Genomic DNA, 24,202 nt, shown 5'->3' on the forward strand with positions numbered 1-24,202 from the left:
TAAACTTGGTACAGAAGGTTTGATATGATGAAGGCAATAAATGAGAAACCCACAGCTAACATCATACTGAATGGGGAAAAGCTGAGAGCTTTTCCTTTTAGATCAGGAACAAGACAAAGATGCCCACTGCTACTCAACATAGTACTGGAAGTCCTAGCCAAAGCAATTAGACAAGAGAAGGAAACAAAAAGTATCCATACTGGAAAGGAGTAAGTCAAAGTGTCCCTGTTTGCAGATAACATGATCTTATATGTAGAAAACCCTAAAGACGCCACCAAAAAATTGTTGAAACTAATAAGCAAACTCAGTAAAGGTGCAGGATGCAAAATCAACATATAAAAGTCAGTAGAATTTTTACATACTAATAACAAACTATTTGAAAAAGAATCAAGAAAACAATTCCTTTTACAGTAATTACAAAAAAAAAAAAAAAGATACCTAGGAATAAGGAGATAAAAGACCTCTACAATGAAAACTATAAAACTCTGAAGAAAGACACTGAAGAAGACAGAAATACATAGAAAGATATCCCAGTTCATGCATTGGAAGTATTAATATTGTTAAAATGGCTATTCTACCCAAAGTAATCAACACATTTAATGCAATTCCTATCAAAATACCAATGACATTCTTCACTGAAATAGAAAAAACAATCCTAGAATTCATATGGAACCAAAAAAAGATCCCAAATAGCCAAAGCAATCTAAGGAAAATGAACAAAGCTGGAGGCATCACACTACCTGACTTCAAATTATACTACAAAGCTGTAGTAGCCAAAACTGCATGGTACTGGCATAAAAACAGACACATAGACCAATGGAACAGAATAGAGAGCCCAGAAATAAATACATGCACCTAGAGCCAACTGAACTTTGACAAAAGTGGCAAGAATACATATTGGGGAAGACAGTCTCATCAGTAAATGGTGCTGGGAAAACTGTATATCCACATGCAGAAGAATAACACTAGACCTCTCCCTCTCACCATATACAAAGATCAACTTGAAATGGATTAATGATTTAAATGTAATACCCAAAACTATGAAACTACTAAAAGAAAGCATAGGGAAAACAATCCACAACATAGGTCTGGGCAAAGAGTTTCTGAATAAGACATCAAAAGCACAAGCAATAAAAACAAAAATAAACAAGTAGTATTACATCATATTAACATGCTTTTACACATCAACCTATAGAATGGTAGAAAATAACTGCAAACTATACATCTGACAAGGGATTAATATGAAAAAATATAAGGAACTTAACCAACTCAACAGCAAAAAATCAAAATAACCCAATTGAGAAACTGGCAAAGGAATCTTAATAGATATTTCTTGAAAGAAGACATACAAATGACTGAAAGGCATATGAAAAAATTCTCAACATCACTAATCATCAGGGAAATGCAAATCAAAACAATAATGAGATACTACATTACTCCAGTTATAATGGCTATCATCAAAAAGACAAAAGAAAACAAGTGTTGACGAAGATGTGGAGAAAAGGGAACACTTGCATGCTGTTGGTGGGAGTATAAACTGTACAGCCATTATGGAAAACACTATGGAGGATCCCCAAAAAATCAAAAATAGAACTACCATATGATCTAGCGATTGCTAGATTGCTACTAGGTATTGCTACTGGGTATATACCCAAAGAAAATGGAATCAGTATGCTGAAGAGACATCTGCACTCCCATGTTTACTACAGCACAATTTACAACAGCCAAGACACGGAATCAACCTAAATATCCAAGAATGGATGAATGGATTAAAAAAAAAATGAGGTGTATACACATATATTAGAACAGTGATTACCAGAGATTGGGGAGAGGATGGGTTAAGGGAACACAGGGACAAGTTGGCCAACAGGTACAAAATTCCTATCAGATAGGAGGAGTAAGTTCTGGTATTCTACTACACAGTAGGGTGACTATGGTTAACAGTTAAGTTTTGTATATCACATAACAGCTAGAAGAGAGGCTTTTTTTTTTAATGTTTTCGCCACAAAGAAATGATAAATGCATGAGGTGATGAATACATTAACTACTCTGACCCCATCAATGTACAACATATATATGTATCAAAACATTGGACTGTACCCTATAAGTATGTACAATTACAATGTGTCAATTAAAATAAATTAATAAAAAAAAGCCATAAATGGCTGTTTTCCTAGAATAATGAATAAAAGCTTTGTGTAGTATATGTTTCAGCACTTGAGATTTGAAATCAGACACCCAGGTTTTAGTTCAGAGCCCCCTCCTCACTTCCTTAACTAGCTATACACCCTTGACCAGATTACTAAAAACCCACTTTTTTATTATCTGAAAAATATAAGACCCTAATATACATTTTTTAAAGAATAAGAATTAAATGAGATAATATACTTTGAGCACTTGATAAACTTAAGAAAGGTAAGCCACCCTAACCTTGTTACTACATGAAAACTCTCTAGCATCTGTATTGAGAAGAGAGTTTCACAGTGGCACAAAGCCTATCACAAACCTTGTATAACAGTGTCCTGTAGAATCTGGATTCTATAATATTTAGTAGCACATTTTTGCAAAAGAAATAAGATTTGTTGTTACTCTTTTATTATAAAGTCTTTAAACAATGGATACATTCTATGTTTTTATTTCTAACTTAAGAACTGGCTGTAGTTAGCAACAAACTAAAACCATGTTTTTAAAAATCAAATTACTGTTTTTAATCAATCAATTTACAACTTTGAAAATGGCAAATGAAATACGACAACTACCTTATCTGTCGGTCCTGAGTGAATGTAGTGACTGCAGCACTCTGGGTACTGTTTTGTGGCATACTAGATGGAATCTGGACCATACTTCCGGCTGCAGACTGAGAAATCACCATGGTGTTATACAGTGGGGCTGTAAGAGTACTCTGTGTCTGACTGGGAAGAGATGTTTGCTGATTGTGCCCACTCAGTACATTTTGTTGACTCTGTTAGAAAAGAGAAGATTTTATAGATGGATTAACTGAAAAAAGTTATTTGGGAAGTATGCTTCTACTACTCATTGTTCTGACAATTGTTGACATACCAGAAAAAGAAGTGGAAGGATGTATTACTCTGGGAGAAATCTAACCTCAAAGGAATGACTTACAGCGATTCAGAATGAATTAGTCTTGACTACTTTGCTAGTAGGTAAGATATGACTTTAGGAAAAAAGTGCGATCTTAAAATATACACAAAGAACTTCTGTTAAATGCCCAAAGTGAGTGACTAATTATTAGACATTTTCATATTTTTCATTTAGAGCCTTGGGATTTATAGTCACAATTGTACAGTAATTATCAAAATTTTCTGGAATATTAATTAAGCCATCACTTTACTCCTAACAGTCTCTTCTATACATACGGTATCATCTTTCCTGGTCAGCCTCTTTTGCAAGTCAAATCTTTTTAACATACAGAAGTAGTCTATAAATGACAAGAACCTGGTATAACTGTTAGACTAGATCCTTAAACAGATGGTGAAATTTTTTAAAAGTCAAAATATTGAAAATATTTAACACCAACATAATTTTACACAAAACAATTTAATGATCCCTCTCAATAGTATACTTTCTAATTACTATTAATTTTAAAATATGGTATTTTATAAGACAGAGCTTTTTTTTTTCAGCAATAGCATACATTTTAGTCACTGTACACTCCACAGCCCACTGTACTCGACAACATTACCTGAGTTGATGCACTTTGTAAAGTCTGCTGTTGTATCATGTGCTGAGTTGTGCCAATATGTCCAGTATTCATTCCACTTTGAATCTGGTTAGCAGGAACAAGCTGGCCTTGCATATTTATAGACGTAAGTTGCTGGACGTTAGACGAATTTCCAGAAGAAAGTTGAACAGATCCAAAATTCAATCCAGGATTTGACTGCTGCAAAAACATCTTTAAAAATAAAGATTACATTAAAATGAGCTTTGTAGATAAAAAAAAAAAAAAAAAAAGAATGAGATCATTAAAAGAAAGCAAGCAAAATCAAGCTACAAATTAAGTTTAAAAAGCAAGAGTCAAGATGACTAAGTCATTCTGAATGAACAGTTAGCAATCAGTAATTACTGAATAAAACATGAAACTTCATATTCATTCTTCTAGTCATCCTAACGTTATCATGCTCCCAAGTGTCAGTAAAAGTGTAACTCAGTGCTACACAAAGGCTTGTGGATTGGCAGCTCTGTTATCATGTGTCATTTATAATTTATGATGTTAGATAGAAGTAATTTTCACTTAAAGTATCCTTCTACCAAAGTCCTTAGTCTCCTAGAGTGGTCCTGCCAATTGGTCAAATAAGACTAATCTGAATCATACCTAATGATATCTTATTAAAACGATTACTGATGATTCACTTATAAATTCTGTTCATAAATGTGCTTAAAAGTTTATGTAAAATATAGTTTTTATATTATGGATTAAACTTATAAAAGTTTGAACTGCTAAAAGATGGCTCCATTAATTTGGAGAAACAAGGATGTTGATGGAAATACCCTTAGGAAAGAACAATAAATTATCTTTAGAGACTTTAAGTATAATCATATTAAGTAGGTAACCAATGGGTATTTATTGAACTGAATTGATGAAATTTATCTCCTGAAACTCACCTTTAGTTAAGAAAAGTCACCTTACCTAGAAAAACAAAATGTGAATGGATGCTTTGTTTGTATTCAAATATAACAATAACTTACCTGCAGCCCTTGACCATGGACCATTTGAAGTTGTTCTTGAATTTTTCTTAGTTCTTCTTGTTGCCGATGAATATTTGCCTCTATCATCCTTGTCCGCTGCTCCAATTGGTCTTTCAGATGTTGCATAGCTCCTAATTGAGCTGAAAACTGAAACTGAAGTACCATGTATGGAAAAAGTACAACATATTTTAGAATTACTTACTCTTCAAAATTGTGCAATGTGAAAAGCAAGCAGTATATCATGAGTCAAGAATATTAGGCCAGTTATCAATGTGTTCCCTCTCAGCTCTGAATCTACCCATCTTTGCTCAGCTTTATGATTTTGGAGCTGGATGTTAAAAATATTTCTCCTTTGCCAGCGGGCACAGTTAGCCATACCAAGTAGATGGTGCTAGAGGAATACTACAAAGGAAGGTGCTTCTCTTCCTGGTTCTGGTGCTTTTTCTTTTCTTTTTTTTTTTTTTTTCTTCTTCGTGACCAGCACTCACTCAGCCAGTGAGTACACCGGCCAGTCCTATATAGGATCCGAACCCGCGGCCGCTGGGAGCGTCGCCGCGCTCCCAGCGCGGCACCCTCCCGAGTGCGCCACAGGCTCGGCCCCTGGTGCTTTTTCTTTTTGCTCCTATGCCAGGGGTGCAACTTTCTAGTGAGTCTCATCAGCTCCCCAACAGGCAGCTTTCCAGCAAGTCTCAATGACATCCTGAGGGGCAGATTCCCAGCAAATTTTATCAGTACCGCAGCAGGTGGCTTCCTGCTCTCCAGACTTAGTTTGTGGCACTTCAGTGAACTTCTCTGTCACCTAGTGGCTATTGCCACACCTGCCCCAATGAGATCTGAATCTCAGCCCGTTGGGGAAGAGGAGTTTAGGAGGCTGGGGACATCTTCCAAGTTTGTTCCTTCCTTGAGTACTCTCCCTTTGACTGACAATTAGTGGACGCTCTCAACATCTGCTATTCATATATTCTTTGGATTCTCTTTACTTCTTTTAGGAGTTACTCCCTATTATCAGTTAATAATTTTAAAAATTTTATCCCTGTTCAAATTTCTGCTATGCTTCTGACTGGATCTTGACTGATTACAAGTACACCCTAGAGTTAGAGCACCAAGTTCATTTTGTAGCTCAACCACTTACTAGAACAAGTTATTTAACTTCTTAGCTTCATTTATGGGTATAATCAGTAAAGCAAACATTATTTAGCAAATGAAAAAGTAGCATGCACCTGGAGTTAACTCATCAAATTCGGTCATCCCTAGAATGTCCCCATGTGTATATCAGTAGAATTATCCAAAGTTACAAACAACTAGCAGATAACCAACAATAATAGTTTCACTTATATTTTCAACTGATACTGTCCTCAGACAATTTTAAAGCATTGGCTTTCAAAGACTAAGCAATTATGAATGAATGAATGCATACATGAATAAAAACATAAGGTTTTTCTTCCAGGTTTTTCAATCTTACTTATTTTTCTATGTTTCACCTGAGTCATAAGCAGCTCCTATTTTCTACTCCTTGTAATTTAGCCACATTTGGTGATTCATCTTAAGTCCACACAGGCTTATTTAATTATTTCCATGAATATTCAGTACATGAGACAGTATAAGGGCAGAAAGAATTTCACTTTATTAGAAATCTGTCTTAAAATAGTCTCCTATAGTGAACTGCATCTAAAAGTGAGAAATGCCCCCCAAAAGCTTTTTTATTCTATCTTCAAAATTTTGTATTAAGATACTGAATATTACTTTCCAAAGCACACAACTTTGACTTCTGAAGTTGACACTAACCAGATCATATATTAAATTACACTAGATTTAAGAAAATACTACAAATTTAGTACCTCAACTCCCTCATGCCTTTTTAAAAAAATATTAGTTAAAATGTTATGTTTACATGATACAAATATATTTTATTATAACTAAAGTTATTTGTACCCTTGACTAAATATTACATTGTCACCATTTAAAGAATTTCTGTTAAGTACAAATAAAAAAATAAAAACAAATACAGAAGGCAGGGTAATAGGAACTAAAACCATAGAACTAAGAGGCAAAGTATTTGGATTTTTAGTTAACAAAATGTGAGATTTGAATGCTTACTAACATTTTTGATATAGAACATATTATTTATTTCCTGAAAATATCCCTATAAAATGCTAAGAAATGCTTAGTTTCCTGAGAGTAAAGAACTAATAATATTGAAAGAACAGTTGACCTTTGAACAACATGGGTTTGAAATGTGTGGGTCCACTTATATGCAGATTTTTTTCAGCCAACTGTGGACAGAAAATACATTATTCACAGGATGTGGAACCCATGTATACAAAGGACTGACTTTTTATATCTATGGGTTTCCACAAGACTTATTGCAGGACTTGAGAATCCGTGGATGTTGGTATATGCGGTAGGTCCTAGAACCAATCTCCTGCAGATACGGAAGGATGACTGTATATCTAAATATTCACATAAAAATTCTGTTAACACTTCAAAATAAATAGGATTTGAGGACTCAATGCTATTTAAAACTGCTGCAACTAAATATAATATTTAATAATACAGTGCTATTAAAAGACCTTACGTGATAGTATGTTGCTAGAAATCAAGATTATAAAGTTTAGGTAGTTTAGAGGATTGCCAATATATTTGTGCATTTATCATATAATAAGTTTTATATATATACTTATATATATAAAAAACTATATATAACTAGTCATATATATATAGTTATATATACATAATTTAAAAAATAACCATATAAGATAGAGTTTTTAAATATTGTTTTTATCTACTGCTATCATTACTTGAAATCAAGATATTGCTAAGTCAAAATGTATTTAATGCCAAACAAAATAGAAAATTTTATATTTATTACTACTCAGTAGTATTTTCAATGTATTTGAAACATTGAATGAGTGCAGACATAAATTACAAGTTGGGAAGTCATGATCAAGAGTAACATAGTGTCACTTTTGGAATTTACTCTCCTTTGTCTTGCTAATTTCTATATTTAGGCCTCCTTTCAGACTCAGGCCGGATAACAAATTTTCCTAGAAAGTTTTCCTTCATTTTCTCAGACTGCATTTAAGGTCATGCAGTAAGCTCATACATAAGCCTATATATTCTGAGCATAGACTATATAACATGGTTGTTGTTAATATAGGTTATATATTTGTATTGTTAGCACCTGCAATATCTGTTACATACAAGGAACTCAATAAATATGTCATATATGAACAAATGAATAAATATATGAATAAAGTTACTCCATTCTTCAAATATCCATAGGAAGAACAAAATAAACAGCTACATTTCATCTTTAACATCTTTATGTCTATACTATTTCTTAATGAGGGGAAGGGGAACATTACAGCATATTAAGCAGGACAATTCTTTGTCGTGCAAGACTGTCATGCATCCTAAAAGACATTTAGCATCCCTGGCCTCTGCCCACTAAGGGCCAATGGTATCCCACAATCATTATAACAATCAAAAATGTCCCCAGATATTCTAAATGGCCCCAGTTGAGATTCACTGCATCTATATTTTGAAAAACTTTATTAGCTTAAAAGCAATTTATCATTTTAAAATACTCAACTGAAACAAACAAACAAAAAAATACCTGGGACATGCCTTGTGGAATTGGTAAATTTGTAGTTTGAGACATCACTGGCTGTGTTAATGATGAACCAACAGACTGGGAATTTATGGACTAGAAGCAAAATAAAAAATAACACAGAAGTGACACTCAATCCCATATATAAGTACTTCCACCAGAAATATCAACATGATATGTTTAGCACTGAACTTACAATTTGCCTCAAACTCTTGTTAGTTGAGTACAGGTATGTCCCTCCCCTTCACTCTGGAAAGGTCTGTTCCCTATTTATCTTTTATCTTCCAAGGCCCTTGCTACATAGTACCTTGCACGAGCTTTCAATAAAAGTTGGCTGACTTAAATGAAGGCAATTGGCATTTGAACTTAGATATAGAATGACTCTCAATTATTAGCTTTTCACAACTGAAAAAAAATCTAATGTTTTACCTGAAATTGTTAAAAGGAATTATATATGTGACTTCACACAAATAAAGACCTTGACTGTCATATATCAACAATTATTTTGATCTTTATAGAAAGATAATAAATTTCTGAAGATTTAGATAATTTTCCCCTTTTAATAAAACTTTATTCAGAAGAATATTAACTAAAGAGATTACCTGACTACTAAATGATGACCTCCTTTGTGCCATCTTTTCATGAGCTGGTAAATGCTGTCTGGGAGGAGTGCTAGTATCCACTGGAATCTTTGTTGGTGTTGCTAAAGTTAGTCAACAAAAAGAGAAGAGCATTAGTACTTTATAAAAAACAATTTTCTAATATTAATCTCAAAATGCATTTCAGTAAATAAAAATGGTTTTTGAGCTATTTTTCTAAATCATTCAATAAAAATGAAGTACATGACAATAAGATGATTCACCATAATTCCTTCCATCTTTTTTTAAGGACCAAAAAAAACATTTGAAATAGAAAAACTTTAAATGTAAAAATAGTTACTAATTTAATGACAACTATGCAAGTCTTCCTAAAGACAAGACACTAAAAAAACTTTCAAAAAGCCAACCTAACACTTACTGGCTCGACAGTAAGAAAAGAATAAATGGTTCTGCTTTCTTTTTGAGGGATGCTTAAAAACAATACCAACATACCACCTTCATATTTTATAGGGCACTTGATGAACTTAATTCTTTGCTAAAGGTCAGCAATGTGCCTCTTATTTACTGGAAAGGCTTATATAGCTCAAAATGTAAAAACCTGTATTTTTGAAGAAGCATTTGAGGAAAAATGCTCATATCAATAACACAATTTAGAAGCACTATATTCAAAGGAAGTCTGCTTTCAAGCTAGGGTACTCACAGGAAGGATCTGAGACTGCTGTGTGAGATGATTTTCTTGAACTCCGGGACGAAGCAGAAGGAGTTGGGCTATGATCAAACCTTTCTAATGCTTCCTTGAGACTGACTGTGTTTATGCGATTATCAGACCCAGAATCTTGGCTCTAAGGAGACAGAGTAAAATAAATGTTTTCTTGTGATTCAGTTCAGAGAACTGAAATTAGCAATAATGCTTGCTAACCAAAAAAAAATTTGGTTTTTACCCATAACAAGGCAAAAGCACCTGTGAATATATTTTAGGTAAAAAAATGAAAATTAATTTTTTATAGCCAGAATGTTTTGGCATCATTCTCTGTTTAAAGAAACAGCAAAAGAATAAAGTTGAACTCTACCTTACACCATATACAAAGATTAACTCAAAATGAATCAAAGACGTAAATGTCAAGAATTAAAACTATAAAACTGTTAGAAGAAACCATAGGGGGAAAGTGTCATGACAGTGGATTGGCCAATAAACTGAACTTTTTCAAAATTAAAAATTATTGTGCATCAACAGAAGGAAAAGGAACCCACAGGACAAGAGGAAATATTTGCAAATCGTATACGTGATCAGTTAATATCCAGAATATATAAAGAACTTATACAACTCAACAAGAAAAAACAACCTAATTAAAAAATGGGCAAAGGACAAAATAAACATTTCTCCAAAAAAGACACACAAGTGGCTAATAAGCATATGAAAAGATGCTCAACATCATTAATCATTAGGGAAATGCAAATGAAAACCACAATGAGGTACCACATTACACCCACTAGCATGGATATTATTGAGAGAAAAAAAAAAAAAAAACAGAAAATAACCAGTGTTGGCAACAATGTAGAGAAACTGGAATCCTTGTGCACTGCTGGTGGGAATGTAAAAATGGTACAGCCACTATAGAAAACAATATAACAGTTACTCAAAAAACTAAACAGAAAATTTTTATATGATCCAGCAATTCCAATTCTGGGTGCAGGCATACCTTGAAGATACTACAGGTTCACTTCTAGACCATGGCAATAAAGCAAATATCCCAATAAAGCAAGTCACATGAATTTTTTGGTTTCCCAGTGCATATAAATGTTTATACTATACTGTAGTCTATTAAGCGTGTAATAGCATTATGTCTAAAAAAAACAATGTACATACCTTAATTAAAAATACCATATTGCTAAAAAATGCTAAAGATCATCTGAGCCTTTGGTGAGTCATAATTTTTTGCTACTAGAGGATGTTGCCTCAATGTTGATGGCTGCTGACGGATCAGGGAGGTGGTTGCTGAAGGTTGGTGTGGCTATGGCAATTTCTTAAAATAAGACAACAATGAAGTTTGCCATATTGATCAACTCTTCCTTTCATGAAAGATTTCTCTGTAGCTTGTGATGCTGACAGCATTTTACCCACATTAAAACTTCTTTGAAAATTGGAGTTGGTCCTCTCAAACCTTGCTGCTGCTTTATCAACTAAGTTAATACAATATTCTAAATCCTTTGTCACCTCATTAATTTCACAGCATCTTTACAAAGAGTAGATTCCATCTCGAGAAATCACTTTCTTTGCTCATTCATAAGAAGCAACTCCTCATCTGTTCGAGTTTTATCATGAGATCAAAGCAATTCAGTCACATCTTTAGGCTCCACTCCTAATTCTAGCTCTCTTGCTATTTCTACCACATCTGCGTTACTTCCTCCACTAAAGTCTTGAACCCTTCAAAGTCATCCATGAGGTTTGAAATCAACTGCTTCCAAATTCCTGTTACTTTTGGTATTTTGATCTCCCATGAATTACAAATGTTCTTAATGGCATCTAAAATGGTAAATGTTTTTCAGAAGGTTTTCAATTTACGTTCTTCAGTTCCATCAGAGGAATCATAGCTTATGACAGCTATAGCCTTATGAAATGTATTTCTTAAATAATAAGACTTGAAAGTCTTATTATGAGAAGACTCAATTAACATAATGAAATGAGAAAAAAATCCAGGATCTGAAGGAGGAAATTTACAAAGAGATTAACACCTTAAAAAAGAATGTAGCAGAACTCCTGGAACTGAAAGATTCACTCAACAAAATAAAAAACATAACTGAGAGTTTAAGCAGCAGGCTAGAACAAGCAGAAGAAAGAATTTTTGATCTTGAAGACAGTCTTTTTGAAATAACCCAGGCAGGGAAACAAAAAGGACAAAAGAATTTTTTAAAATCAAGAAAATCTAAGAGAGCTAGCAGATAACCTTAAGCACAGAAACATCCAAACCACAGGTGTTCCAGAAGAGGAGGAGAAAGGAAAAGGCATGGAAAACCTATTCAACGAAATGATAATGGAAAACTTTCCAGGTATAGGGAGAGACATGGACATTCAGATCCAGGAGGCTCAAAGATCCCCAAACTGATTCAACCCCAAAAGATCCTCTCCAAGACAAACTGGTGAAGCTCAAAGACAAAGAGAGAATCTTAAAAGAAGCAAGAGAAAAGCATTATGTCACCTATAAGGGAGCCCCTGTCAGACTAACAGTGGACTTCTCAACAGAAACTCTACAGGTCAGAGGAAAATGGGATGATATATTCAAAATACTAAGAGGAAAAAAAAAAATGCCAGCCAAGAATACTATACCCAGCAAGCCTAGCCTTCAGGAATGAGGGAAAACTAGTGTGTTTTCCAGACAAACAAAACTGCGAGAGTTCACCACCACATCACCAGCCCCTACAAGAAATCCTCAAGGAAGTTCTGCATCTGGAACCTGAAAAATGGTAATCACTACCATGAATACACAAGAAAGAACAAACCCACTGGTAGAACAAAAATGCAAATGAGAAAGAGAAAGAAACTAAATCTTACCACCACAACAAACCATAATGACAGTGTAATAATGTCCCTGGCTTTACTTCTGATTTTAGTAGCTTTGGTCTTCTCTCTTTTTTTCTTGGTCATTCTAGATAAAGACTTGCAAATTTTGTCGATCTTTTTAGAGAATCAACTTCCGGTTTTGTTGATTTACTCTATTGTTTTTTTTCCCCTATTTCATATGTTTCTGTTGTAATCTTTGTTCTTTCCTACTTATATATGCTTTTGGTTTAGTTTGCTCTTCTTTTTCTATTTTCCTAAGGTAGAAGTTTACATTACTGACTTGGGATTATTCTTATTTTTAATACAGGTGTTTACAAGTATAAATTTTCCTCTAAGCACGACATGAGCCCTACATCCTATAAATTTTGATATGTTGTACTTTGACTTTTATTTCAAAGCACTCTCTAATTTCCCCATGATTTTTCTTTTTACCCATTGTTTAGTTAGGAGAGTGTTGTTTAATTTCCACACGTTTGTGAATTTTCTAATTTTCCTTCTGTTATTGTGGTCAGAGAACATATTTTCCATGATCTTAGTGTTTTTAAATGTATTAAGACTCGTTTTGTGGCCAAACATAAAAATAAATAAGTAAACAAATAAAACCAACTCTTAACTAGGAAAAAAAAGAATCCACTTTATAGATTTACATTTTATTACATGATAGTCCTTTGATATCAATAAAAAATAAATAAAAATCAAAAAAATTAAAAAGGATAAATAAATAATAGAATAAAGATGACACTTTAGTTCATATAAAAGATAACGTAGCACCTTTGGAACTCAGCATTTGACTACTCAAAATCTTCTTCACTCCAATTCTGACCTCTCTCCACAATTTCAATATCCATATGGATGAATCATCCAGTCCTATCCTGGCCTCTCAGCTTTCTCATCACCAGTAATCTTTTTCCTAACCCTACCTCAGTCATTTAATCTCTGAACCTTACCATCATCAGACACTGTAGTACTTCTCAAAGTACAAATTAAAATGCCACTTTAAACAATCCTTTCCTATTCTTCTGGCTCACTTGCTCAAGGATCCCTTTGAAAACAGTTTTAGACAACCTAAAATGGTCATCAACCTCAAATAAACACTCAAAACTAGGCAGCACCATTGTTAAGTTTTTCTGGCACACTCACCTTCCTACTCTTCACAATCATTCCACACTTTTCCCACTGTTCTTAAACCTCTGTCTCCTGCTGAATCTGACAAAGCTGATCATTCTCTCCTCATTAACACACTTTCTTTCCTTGTCTTCCAGGACAACTTAGTTTAGTTTCCTCATTTTATTCCTACCTTACTAGCTATTCCTCCCTGGTCTCCTCTGTGGTTGGCTCTTCCTTGTTTCCCTCACATCTTAATATCAGAGCGCCCTAAGATTTAGTCCTAGTCATCATCTCTTCTCTATCTATACCATTCCCTTGGTGATCCCGTCAAGATTCATTACTTTGAAATCATCCATACATTAAAGTTTCTCAAAAATATCTCAGATGATCCTAAAGTGGATCATAGCAGTGACAGTAAAAATGGTGAGAAAACAGACATACTTGGAGTGTATTTTGGAAGTAGGGCTAACTGAACTTACTAAGATTGTATACTGGCATAAGGGGGAAAAAAAAGAAACAGGGATGAACAATCTCCATATTACTTCAGTTTTTATAATGGTCCCCCATCAAGAAACCCTAGACTTTAAGCATTTTTCTCAGGAAATAATTTCTTTTACTAAAATACACTGGGTCCTCTTCTTCTAAACATACAAAGCCCCTGACAGAGTTTGGATGTATTGTCCTCCCAGAACTCATATGGAAATTTGATCCCCAGTGTGGTGGTTTGAGTTATGGGGGCGGATCTCTCATGAATGGATTAATGCTCTCCCTGGCGGAGGGGAGACTGAGTGAGTTCTCACTCTATTAGTTTCTGCGAGAGCTGGTTGTTTAAAAGACTCTGCACCTCCCCTCTCTGTCTCTTGCTTCCTCTCGCCATGTGATCTGCTTGTACTGGCCAGCTGCCTGCCACTTTCCACCATGAGTAGAAACAGCCTGAGGCCCACACCAGATGCAACTGTCCCAGAATCGTAAGCCAAATAAACCTCTGTTCTTTATAAATTACCCAGTCTCAGGTATTCTGTTATAGCAACACAAACGGACTAATACAGCCCCTTTGGAAAAGTTCTTTTATGTGGGATCCATGAAAGCTGGGGACTTGTGTTATTCACTGCTGTTTTCTCAGCATCTAGAGCCATGCCCGGGACACAGAAGTTACTAACTAAGGTTTGTTGAATAACTGACTAAATGATGTTCCACATACTGACCCCTGGAATGCTGCCTATTTAACATTTTATATAGATTCTTGACTCTTTTCATTCCACTTATTTTCCGCAGGTTAAAAATACTTGTGGTAGGCAACCTCCAACATGACTCTCAACAATTCCCACTTCCTGGTATTCATGACCTTATATAATCCCATTGAGTGCAGGATGAACCTATCACATTCTCAAATGCACAGAATAGAGCAAAGTGATGGGATATCGCTTCTGTGATTAGGTTACAAAAGACTGTGACTTCCATCTTGCTGGAATATTCTCTCCCTAAATCTTCTTGCATGCTTGCTCTGATGGAGTCACCTGGAAGGAAAATGAGGGTGGCCTCTGGCCAGCAGCCAGCAAGGAACCAAGGCCCTCAGTTCAACTGCCCATGAGGAGCTGAATGGCGCCAACAACCACTGTGTGAGGCAGAAATAGATCCTGCCTCCCTTAAACCTTGAGCTGAATGACTGCATCCCCACTGACACCCTGACTACAGACTCAAGACAGATCCTGAAGCAGAGGGTCCTGCTAAACTACGCCTTGATTTTTGTCTCACATAAACTATGAGATAATAAATGTGTGTAGTTTTACATCACTAAGTTTTGGAGTAATTTGCTTTGCATCAATAGATAACTAATACACTACACTTCTACCTGATCTAACAAAAAAAGAAACCAAAATTCAAATTCTGACTTTGATTTTCTGGCCACATGACTTTAGGGGAAGTTTTTCCCCTCCTTGAAACCTCAGTCTCAGTATTTTCAAAGTGGGGATATTACCTACCAGATGAGGATGTCTAAGGAGTAAATAGCATCTCATAATTCATATAAAAAAATCACAGGCAATTGATAAATGGTAGTTTTAATTTCTCACCCAACTATTGCTAAATGGGAGGACCTTCAATTTCCTTTCAGAAGATGTTAAAATATTAAATTAAAAATAAAAGTAAATAGTAAAGTATAACCATATCCCTGTCACAAGTGAAGTAATAATATAATTTTTCTGGCAATTATTGAGTCTCATCTTTCATTGGGAAGAAATTAAATAATTTTTTAAAAACTATAAGAAACATACTTTGTCAGCAGCTGTCTCAGGAAGAGACTCTTCAATGCCAAGTTCTCGTCGCCTTTCAGCCCTAACTTCTGCATAACTACAAATGGAAAAAAATCAAATTTTAGTGTTTGGTTGTTTATTTAAAATACTGGAGAACTGTAACAATTCAGTGTTTATTATGTGTCTCAGTTGTTCATCACTAACTCTAGACTATTTTCTAAGTACTACACAAACCTAAAATATATCTATAGTGCACTGTCCTAATTCAATTTGCATTTTTCTAAGTATCTCAAAATTTTATATGCTACTATAAATGATCCATAACAACACAGTACTTAAATTAAGAGGAACTAAATAAAGCAAGAGTATGCTTTTCCACTCCAATCTTCCTTTTACATAACTGACTATGGTACATAGTGACAGTTACACTTACCTGCTATAAAACACAAAATTTATGTCAAGCATTATATACAGAGCATCTCTAATCTGAAAATCTGAAATCCACAATGCTCGAAAATCTGAAACTTTTTGAGCACTGACATGACACTCAAAGGAAATGCTCATTGGAGCATTTCAGATTTCACATTTTCAGATTAGGGATGCTCAATCAGTATGTATTCTGCAAATATTCCAAAATCCAAAAAAATCCCAAATCCAAAACACTTCTGGTCTCACGCATTTCAGATAAGGGATACACACTCTGTATCTACATAATACCTATATTATATTTCTATACAATGGTTGTATGTAAATTTAATAATACATTAAAAGGATGTACTAAAATTGGAAAAAGGTCACTTTGTAGTTCACTAACAAGTCATGAATAAAAATTACATTGCCAAAATCATTATAGAATGTTGTTATGATTCAGAAATTCTCTTTAAGAATCATTACCTTACTACAGTGTGAGTACAAACAATAAACTCTGGTCTTGAATTCCACTGATGATAAGTGATATAATAATGAGTTTGAAGCCAAATCCACTGCTGCCCTTTGGTCAGGAACCTATAATAACATGACTTGCCTTTCCCATACTGCATTACTAAAAAGAAAAGAGAAAATTATTTTTTCTTTGATCCATATTATTAGTTATGAAGAATCTGTTTTTTAACCAAAAGCTATCATTTACATTTAAATCTACATATACAAATCTTTTTCTGGCTTTTCAATATCACATATATCAATCATAAAAAAATGCTATTTTTTAGAGCTAGGTTAAGGTCCCAATCAATTATCAGATTTTACACCATGTCCAACTTATAGCCAGTTATTGCCCATCTTTTAGACTTTCCAGACACAATAAACTTCCAAATACTCAATAATTCACACTGTTCACTTTCTCCCACCTAGATACACCAAGAGTAAAAACGATAAGTAATCACACTTGAATTTTTTTCCCCACAGATACTCTGGCAGATACAGCATCTTTGAGGCATTTAATTTTAAACCTTAGCTAACCAAAATCAGAATAACTTCACTGTTTGAAGTAGCTGTTAAGAATAGTATTTCATAAAGTATGCTCTATAGATCTTAAGTTCTGAAGTCTTTTAACAAATGTTAAACAAAAAATGGGTTTGTGATTAAATCTGGGGAACTTTTTGTTAAATAGGTTTCTTTAGTCTTCTCAAAACCTTAAGTATGCTAATGCATGCAAAGATTCTCTGAGAGAGAGATATTATGAAGCGCTTCCCAGTCTTCCTTAACTATAAAGTTGTTTTCTTAATGGATTAGCATTAAGTGGAACAAACCTTAGGAAATGCTGGTCAGGCATCTCTCTCTCTTTTTCTCTCTCTCTCTCAAGAAGGAGCCAAGGTCTACAAACATTAAATCGCTTATCTGAAGTTACCCAGCTAGTTAACAGATGTGTCAAGTCTTCACTACATCATGGTGCTTAGTGCCTACGTCACTTAGTGAATGTTTTATTTTGTGCTGAAATAACTTTACTCTGAAAACTTTCCATATAGTTGATGCCATTATGTGAGGGTATTTCAAGAAATTCATGGAGAAACAGAATTAAAAGATAATACGAATCTTTCCATGAATTTTTTGAAGACCCCTCATATAACATGGTTTATTTTCATATAGAGAGGTTTATTAGAGCAGCATAAGATATCACGAAAAGTACTTTAAATACCTAATTAAGCTTTATAGAACACCAAGAGGGTAGGATTTGGGGGGAATATCAGAGAAGGAAATAAAACCTATCATTAAAACAAACTTCATAAACAAAGACTAGCTTTGGGATTGTGGGTGAGTTACTGAGCTTTACTGTGTCTCAATTTACTCACTGTAGTGGATTGAATTATGTCCCCCAAAACTCACTGAAGCTTGAATTGTGTCCCCCAAGTTTTATGTATTAGAAACTTAGCCCTCACTGTAACTGTGAAGAGGGTGGGAAATCCTATTACGGTAATTGAAAGGATTGTAAAACCGTGCAGTAGTGAATGGGTTAAAAATGGTGGTCAGGGGCATGGTTCTGAGGGCTTTAAAAGGAGAGAGAGGAGAGTCTGTCTTTCTTTCTCTGCTCTCTCTGCTTCCATCATTTTGCAATGTGAGACCACTGGGTCACTGTCATCACCACAAAATGGACACTAGACTTCCCAGTCTCAGAAACTGTAAGCAATAAATTTTGTTTTCTTTATAAATCACCCAGTTGCAAGTATTTTGTTATAAGCAACAAAATGGACTAATACATTCATGGTGGTAGTACTGGTATCTACCTTCCAGGGCTGTGGTAAAGAATAATGGGGATAATATACATTAAGTGTTTAAAACAGCTCCTGGCACAATGGGACAATAATGCTCTTGCTGCTAACAATAATGAATGCCAGGTAACACCCAGTACTTACTATGAGCTTTCTCAAACAGATTCTCCAAATGTGTACCTAGCTCCTGGAAAGATTTATACGCCTGGAAATCAAAATTTATAAAATAGTATTCTAACAGTTTGGCATAGTATTGCAATTTTCAAAGGAATCTACTTCTCTTACTCCAGATGTAGAGTTTATACACATCAGAACGTGTATTAGATGCCACATTATAAAACTGCACTTACTATTATAAATTGAAATATGTAAAACAAGTTTAATTTAAACTTGATCTATGATTCCTACTAGATTGGTTACATAGAGAGAGTAAAATCTTCCAGTACATTTCAAAAATACAAAAATAATTATAAATTCCATTAACAGAACAGAATTTCTGTTTATAAGATTTTAAAAGTTATTAAAATCTACTTACAGTGCTCATGACATTTTGCCAAATTTTCTAGGTCATCCACATGATAGTAATCATAGCCTGATGTTCCCAGAACTTCAAATGGCAAATATCCTATTATGGGTGGTGCCCTAAATTACATATAAAACAATCAATATAACTTTTCATAATAAGAAATACTTCAACTAGAAATCAATTTTGGGGGCTTTATTTTTTTGAAAAAAAAAAAACAGATTTGAAAGTCCTGATTAGAAAAAAAGTTTATCCCTGAAATCCATTAATTTCAAGAATTATGACTATTATCTTTTTATGGAATTTAAAAATGTAATTACCTGTGATCTAGAAATAGAAACTTCCATTCTAAACTATGTCTAGATGTAAATTCTTCATTGGGTTCTTCAACAGTACACATTTCCTACAAATAAATTAATAATTAAAATTTATAAATACTTTCCTATATCCTTAAAAGAATCTTAAATATTGCTAGACATGAAAGTCATTATTAGATAACTTTTCCCTAACCCAATTTTTAACATGTTTTAATTTTCTAGTACTAAAGAATGTGGCAATAAATAACTCTCAGATGCAGGCTTCTGGGTGAGTACTTCTCAATCTACATATTATCCATTCACTCACATGCCTATAAACCCTAATTCTGAATTCAGACTCTCTCCTGAATTAAAGCTTCATTTTTATAACTGTTTGGATGTCCTTACACATCTCAACCTCAGTATGTCCTAAAATGAACAAATTGCCTTACTTTTCAAACCCAGTTACACAATTTGCCATCTCATTCATGGACACATACCTGTTGTAATGGTACAGTCCAGAAATCTGATAGTCATAACACACTCTTGTTTTTACCTTTCATCATCTTCGTGGCCACTACTAAACCCTTCCAATTTCACCTTCTAAATATTTAAAAAACCTATCCCATTCCATCCATCTTCGGTGCCTTAGTTTAGACCCCTATCAACACTGATTCACATTATTGCTATGGCATCTCACCAGCTTCCCTGTCCTTCAATTCATCTTCTATTCTGGGACCACAAATACCTTCTAACACTCAAATATAATTATATACTTTCTCTGCTTAAAAACCTTCAATGGTTCATCATGCTAAAATCTCTTCAGCATGAAGAAATAAACAAAGAAAAAAACAAATTTGATTTCTGGCCTCTGCTTACTTTTCTGACCTTACCTCCCACTATCCCTACTCCCCTCACACAGTAACCCTAGACTCCGATCATTCTGAACAATGTATTACAGCCTGAGGCTATGTCCTTGAATGACCTTCCACAGCACAAATGTAATAGTTATGAGCTTGGGCTTTGAGAGAAAAAGAAGTTAGAATCAAGTCCCAGTTCTATCACTTAATAGCTGAGACTTTGGGCAAGTAACTTAATTTCCCTAAGCTTCAGTTTCTTTATACATAAAGTGGGACCATAACAGCATCTGTCTCATAGAGTCATAAGAATTAAATGTGACAATGCATGTAAGGTATATACATGTGGTAAGCACTCAAATGTTAGCCACTGCTATTATTTCCTAAGATCAAGAGCAAGACTGGTTTAAGATTTTCTAAGTGCTAATTCAGCACTCTTTCCTATACTATGGTGTCTCCTTAAATTTTAAATCTTAACCTGGCTTCTTCTTTTCAGCTACTTTCTAGTGGTTGAACTATTTATTTCACTTCTCCACTTCTTTACTAATCATTTGCTTGTTGGGCCCAGGAAATAAAAATAAATTATCTAATAAAATTTTAAAATTGAAAAGGCAAATTATATATAGTTAAAAGCCATTTGTACATTTCAAAAGAAAATTTCAAAAACAATCTTTTAAAAATTACTAATTTTTGGACTTTCCCTTTTAATGAAGGTAGTGAACTACATGCAAAAACATCATAAAATTCTGCATAAAAGTAAGGCAATGGTGATATATAACCACTAGCTAACTAAAAAGAATATATATTTTAAAAATTAGTAATATAATCTAATTGAGTGCCTTGATAACTATTTCAAAAATATTATGATCATGCATATTTAATGACTCACAGCCATTACTACTTCAATGTTGGCAGGAAGTTTCAGTCATTCTGGAGGCAACAAAAAATTATATAAAGACAATTCTCATAATATGAACTGAAATCCCCTTTGGAAAACAAAACTAGAAACATACCTTGATGAACTGAGGTGTAGCTAACCTGACAGTAGCTACAAAACAAACTCTATCTTCATAAGAAGGCCTATGTGTGCGTTGTATAGTTCCTTCAAAACCATTGTGTGCTGGAGTGGATACTAAAAGAATGAGGAAATATGTATCATTAGTTACTCCAGTAAAACCTAGATGTTACTGATATTCAAATAGCTATGTGTTTAAGAGCTTCGAAAAACACCAAGTTAAAATACGTTGCAAGGGAATCATTTTAACTCACCACTGTTTAAAGATTTAAAATTTCCTATAAATTTTACGTATTCATAGGTAGATGGCTCCTTTGGGTCTATTGTTCCTCGAAGCATATGACAACAGAATTCTAATTGATTTTTTGCTGAAACAAGAGATAAAAATCATGTATTTGTCATATATCACAATGAATGATGCATCACATGAAATATGATAAAAGATATGTTTTACAACCATTATTTTCTCCGAAAGAAGTCCTCAATGACATTTTAGTCTATAAAAATACTCTTTGGAGATGACCTCACCTTGTCCTTAACAGAGAAAACAAATCTTCTGATAAAAGCAACTTTATGTTTCCCCATTTTTATCTGCCCTTCCTTCTCATTCTTCACACTAATTTCAAAGAAAGATTTTTCTTCCCCTTCTAAAGCTAATGCTTCCATCTCTACCTTCAACAATCTCCTATGTTCTCTAGGACCAGGGTCACACTACTGTTATTCATTCCTTTCCTTCTTTAGCTAAGTCCTTACTTTCTACTTTTAAATTTGCTCAGGTCTTCTCATCTCAAACAAAGGGTTTTTCATGCTAATATTTTAGTATCACAGATCTCCTTCCTTTTTATTATGTGCTCCAGTTTCTATACATTAATTTCTCTTAACTTCATGCACTCACACCTCTACAGCAATTACTCTTTTAAAGATAACTAATATTTGTATGGTCGACTTCAATGGGTTTTCCTCATTGTTTCTACCTCTTCTGAAAACTCACTCTTCCATCACTCCCATAGCATGAACTTACCTTTCTACCTTATTGACTATTCCTGTCTCTGCTACTAATCCATTTTCAAACTAGGGGCTTCCACAAAGGTTAAAATGACTGAACTTTGTAAGCTTATTTACTACTAAATCTCTCTCCTCAACCGTAATATTTTAGGTAAAACAATGTCTCATATCACTATTTGCTTTCAGAACATTTCCACTCGATTGTCCCATCAGTAACTTAAACTCAAAATATTTGAAAGTAATTTATCCCTCTTTCTTCCTAAGTCAGCTCTCCCCTCACACCCCTGACTTTATCCTATGTATGATTATTTCTCAAGTTAGAAACCGTATCAATTTGGTCTCCCCTCTCGTCCCATCACAAGTCCCAAAACAAATCTGTTACCAGGACCTGCTATTTACTTCTCAAGAAAGCTCTCATAAGTCATTTTTTTTAACTGAGCACCCAGTATACCCAATTTAATGCAGCTGCAAATTACCGTGCATTCAGGTAACTGCAAAATTTATTCATTATGCCTCCACACTCTTGCCACTTGGATTCATCCTTGCCTACTACCCTTAGACTAATACTACTACTTTAATCATATTATTTCAGGACTAGTAACACTTTTTCTTCACTCACTACATCCAGCTCATACTCTTCTGTCATTATCATGACAGAGGGCTTTGTCAACTCAACAGGTTCAAAATCTAACTGTCTTCTTCCCAAAATTTTCCCCACTGAGATACTTAGCCACCTGGTCACCTGTGCTTAACATCAAGTTTTAACAAGTTTACCTACTTAACACTCATATACTCTCGTCTCAACCTTACTTCTAATGCTAAGATTATACACTTTTTCTTTCTGTCCCCAGTCTGGACCATTTTTTTCAGTCCCACCACCCCCTGGGTTGTATCTCCCAAATCAGATGATGAAAGAGACAGCAACTTTTATAAGCAATGAACTGTTAATCTCTCTAGGACAGAGACGCTTAGGTGAGAGATGCTTCCACTGCAATGAAGACCTGAACCTCCATGGAGGTGGGACATCTGTCACAGGAAAAGTGGGCATAGTTACTATACCAGGCAGCAGGGCCAGCTCGGTCACTGGAATGATCTAACCCATGAGATCTCTGGGTTGTACTTAACTGATCTTGGGGTTCCTAGGAACAAAACTAATGTGTAACTCCACTAAGTTATCACTTGATTTGTGTAGTAGGAAATCTCACCAGATGAGCAGAGCCTGACTTTAGCCACCATGACAGAGAAATCAAGCGACCTCACTCAACTCCCAGACAGAAGGCCTCTGTCTTTATGAAGCAGACGCTAGGTAACCTTGGGGTAGGTACCCTACTACTACAAGTTTTCTTTCTAGCCTTCCCCAAAGAGACTGTTATGGGGAAATCTCATATTTGAAATTTAATTCCCATTGTAACAATATTAAGAGGGTGGGAAATCCGACTATGGTATTTGAAAGGTGAGGCCTTTAAGTGGCAACTGAATCATGAGAACACAGCCTCATGCATGGATTAATCCATTAGTGGATTAATGGGTTCATGGATTAATGGGTTATTATGAGAGTAGACGGGTGGCTTTATAAGGAGAGAAAGCCAGCACATGAGCACACTCTTGCCCTTTCGACATGTGATGCCCTGAGCTGCCTCGGGACTCTGCAGGGTCCCCATCAGGAAGAAGGCGGTAGCCAGATGTGCCCCCTCAACCTTGGACTTCGAAGCCTCCAAAACTTTAAGAATTAAATTCTGTTTCTTTATAAATTATTCAATTTTAGGTATTCTGTTATAAGCAACAGAAAACTCAGTAAGACAGAGATCTTCTACCATTTACCTGAGTGATTTTTTTTTTCCCAAACTACAAAATCACTCAGATCTTCAGTGGCTCTCCACTGCGTAAAAAATAAAAATCAAACTCCTTAGGATGAAATATTAGGCCCTTTAGAATTCTGCCCCTATTTCCTTCTCTAGACACAAATC

At 34.6% G+C, this 24,202-nt stretch overlaps 1 protein-coding gene across 11 annotated transcripts in view; it reads right to left on the minus strand.

Moving 5' to 3' along the window:
- CLOCK (clock circadian regulator) overlaps positions 1-24,202 on the minus strand; it is a 137,411-nt gene that overhangs the window by 23,613 nt on the left and 89,596 nt on the right. For 10 of the 11 annotated variants that reach the window (XR_010024413.1, XM_063107287.1, XM_063107282.1 and 7 more), the window contains 12 exons: positions 21,485-21,598; positions 21,229-21,347; positions 19,383-19,465; positions 19,075-19,181; positions 16,729-16,876; positions 15,856-15,931; positions 9,617-9,758; positions 8,920-9,020; positions 8,324-8,413; positions 4,708-4,860; positions 3,704-3,913; positions 2,760-2,962 (listed from right to left, as the gene is read on the minus strand). Coding sequence is in view for 10 of the 11 variants with exons in the window: in XM_063107287.1 (XP_062963357.1) it covers positions 2,760-2,962; positions 3,704-3,913; positions 4,708-4,860; positions 8,324-8,413; positions 8,920-9,020; positions 9,617-9,758; positions 15,856-15,931; positions 16,729-16,876; positions 19,075-19,181; positions 19,383-19,465; positions 21,229-21,347; positions 21,485-21,598 (1,546 nt within the window). In the remaining variant the exon portion in view is untranslated. The remainder of the gene's footprint in view (positions 1-2,759; positions 2,963-3,703; positions 3,914-4,707; positions 4,861-8,323; positions 8,414-8,919; positions 9,021-9,616; positions 9,759-15,855; positions 15,932-16,728; positions 16,877-19,074; positions 19,182-19,382; positions 19,466-21,228; positions 21,348-21,484; positions 21,599-24,202) is intronic. The other variant, XM_063107286.1, reaches the window with a different exon arrangement.

This window comes from Cynocephalus volans, chromosome 9, assembly GCF_027409185.1.
Source record: "Cynocephalus volans isolate mCynVol1 chromosome 9, mCynVol1.pri, whole genome shotgun sequence".
Lineage (NCBI taxonomy): Eukaryota > Metazoa > Chordata > Mammalia > Dermoptera > Cynocephalidae > Cynocephalus > Cynocephalus volans.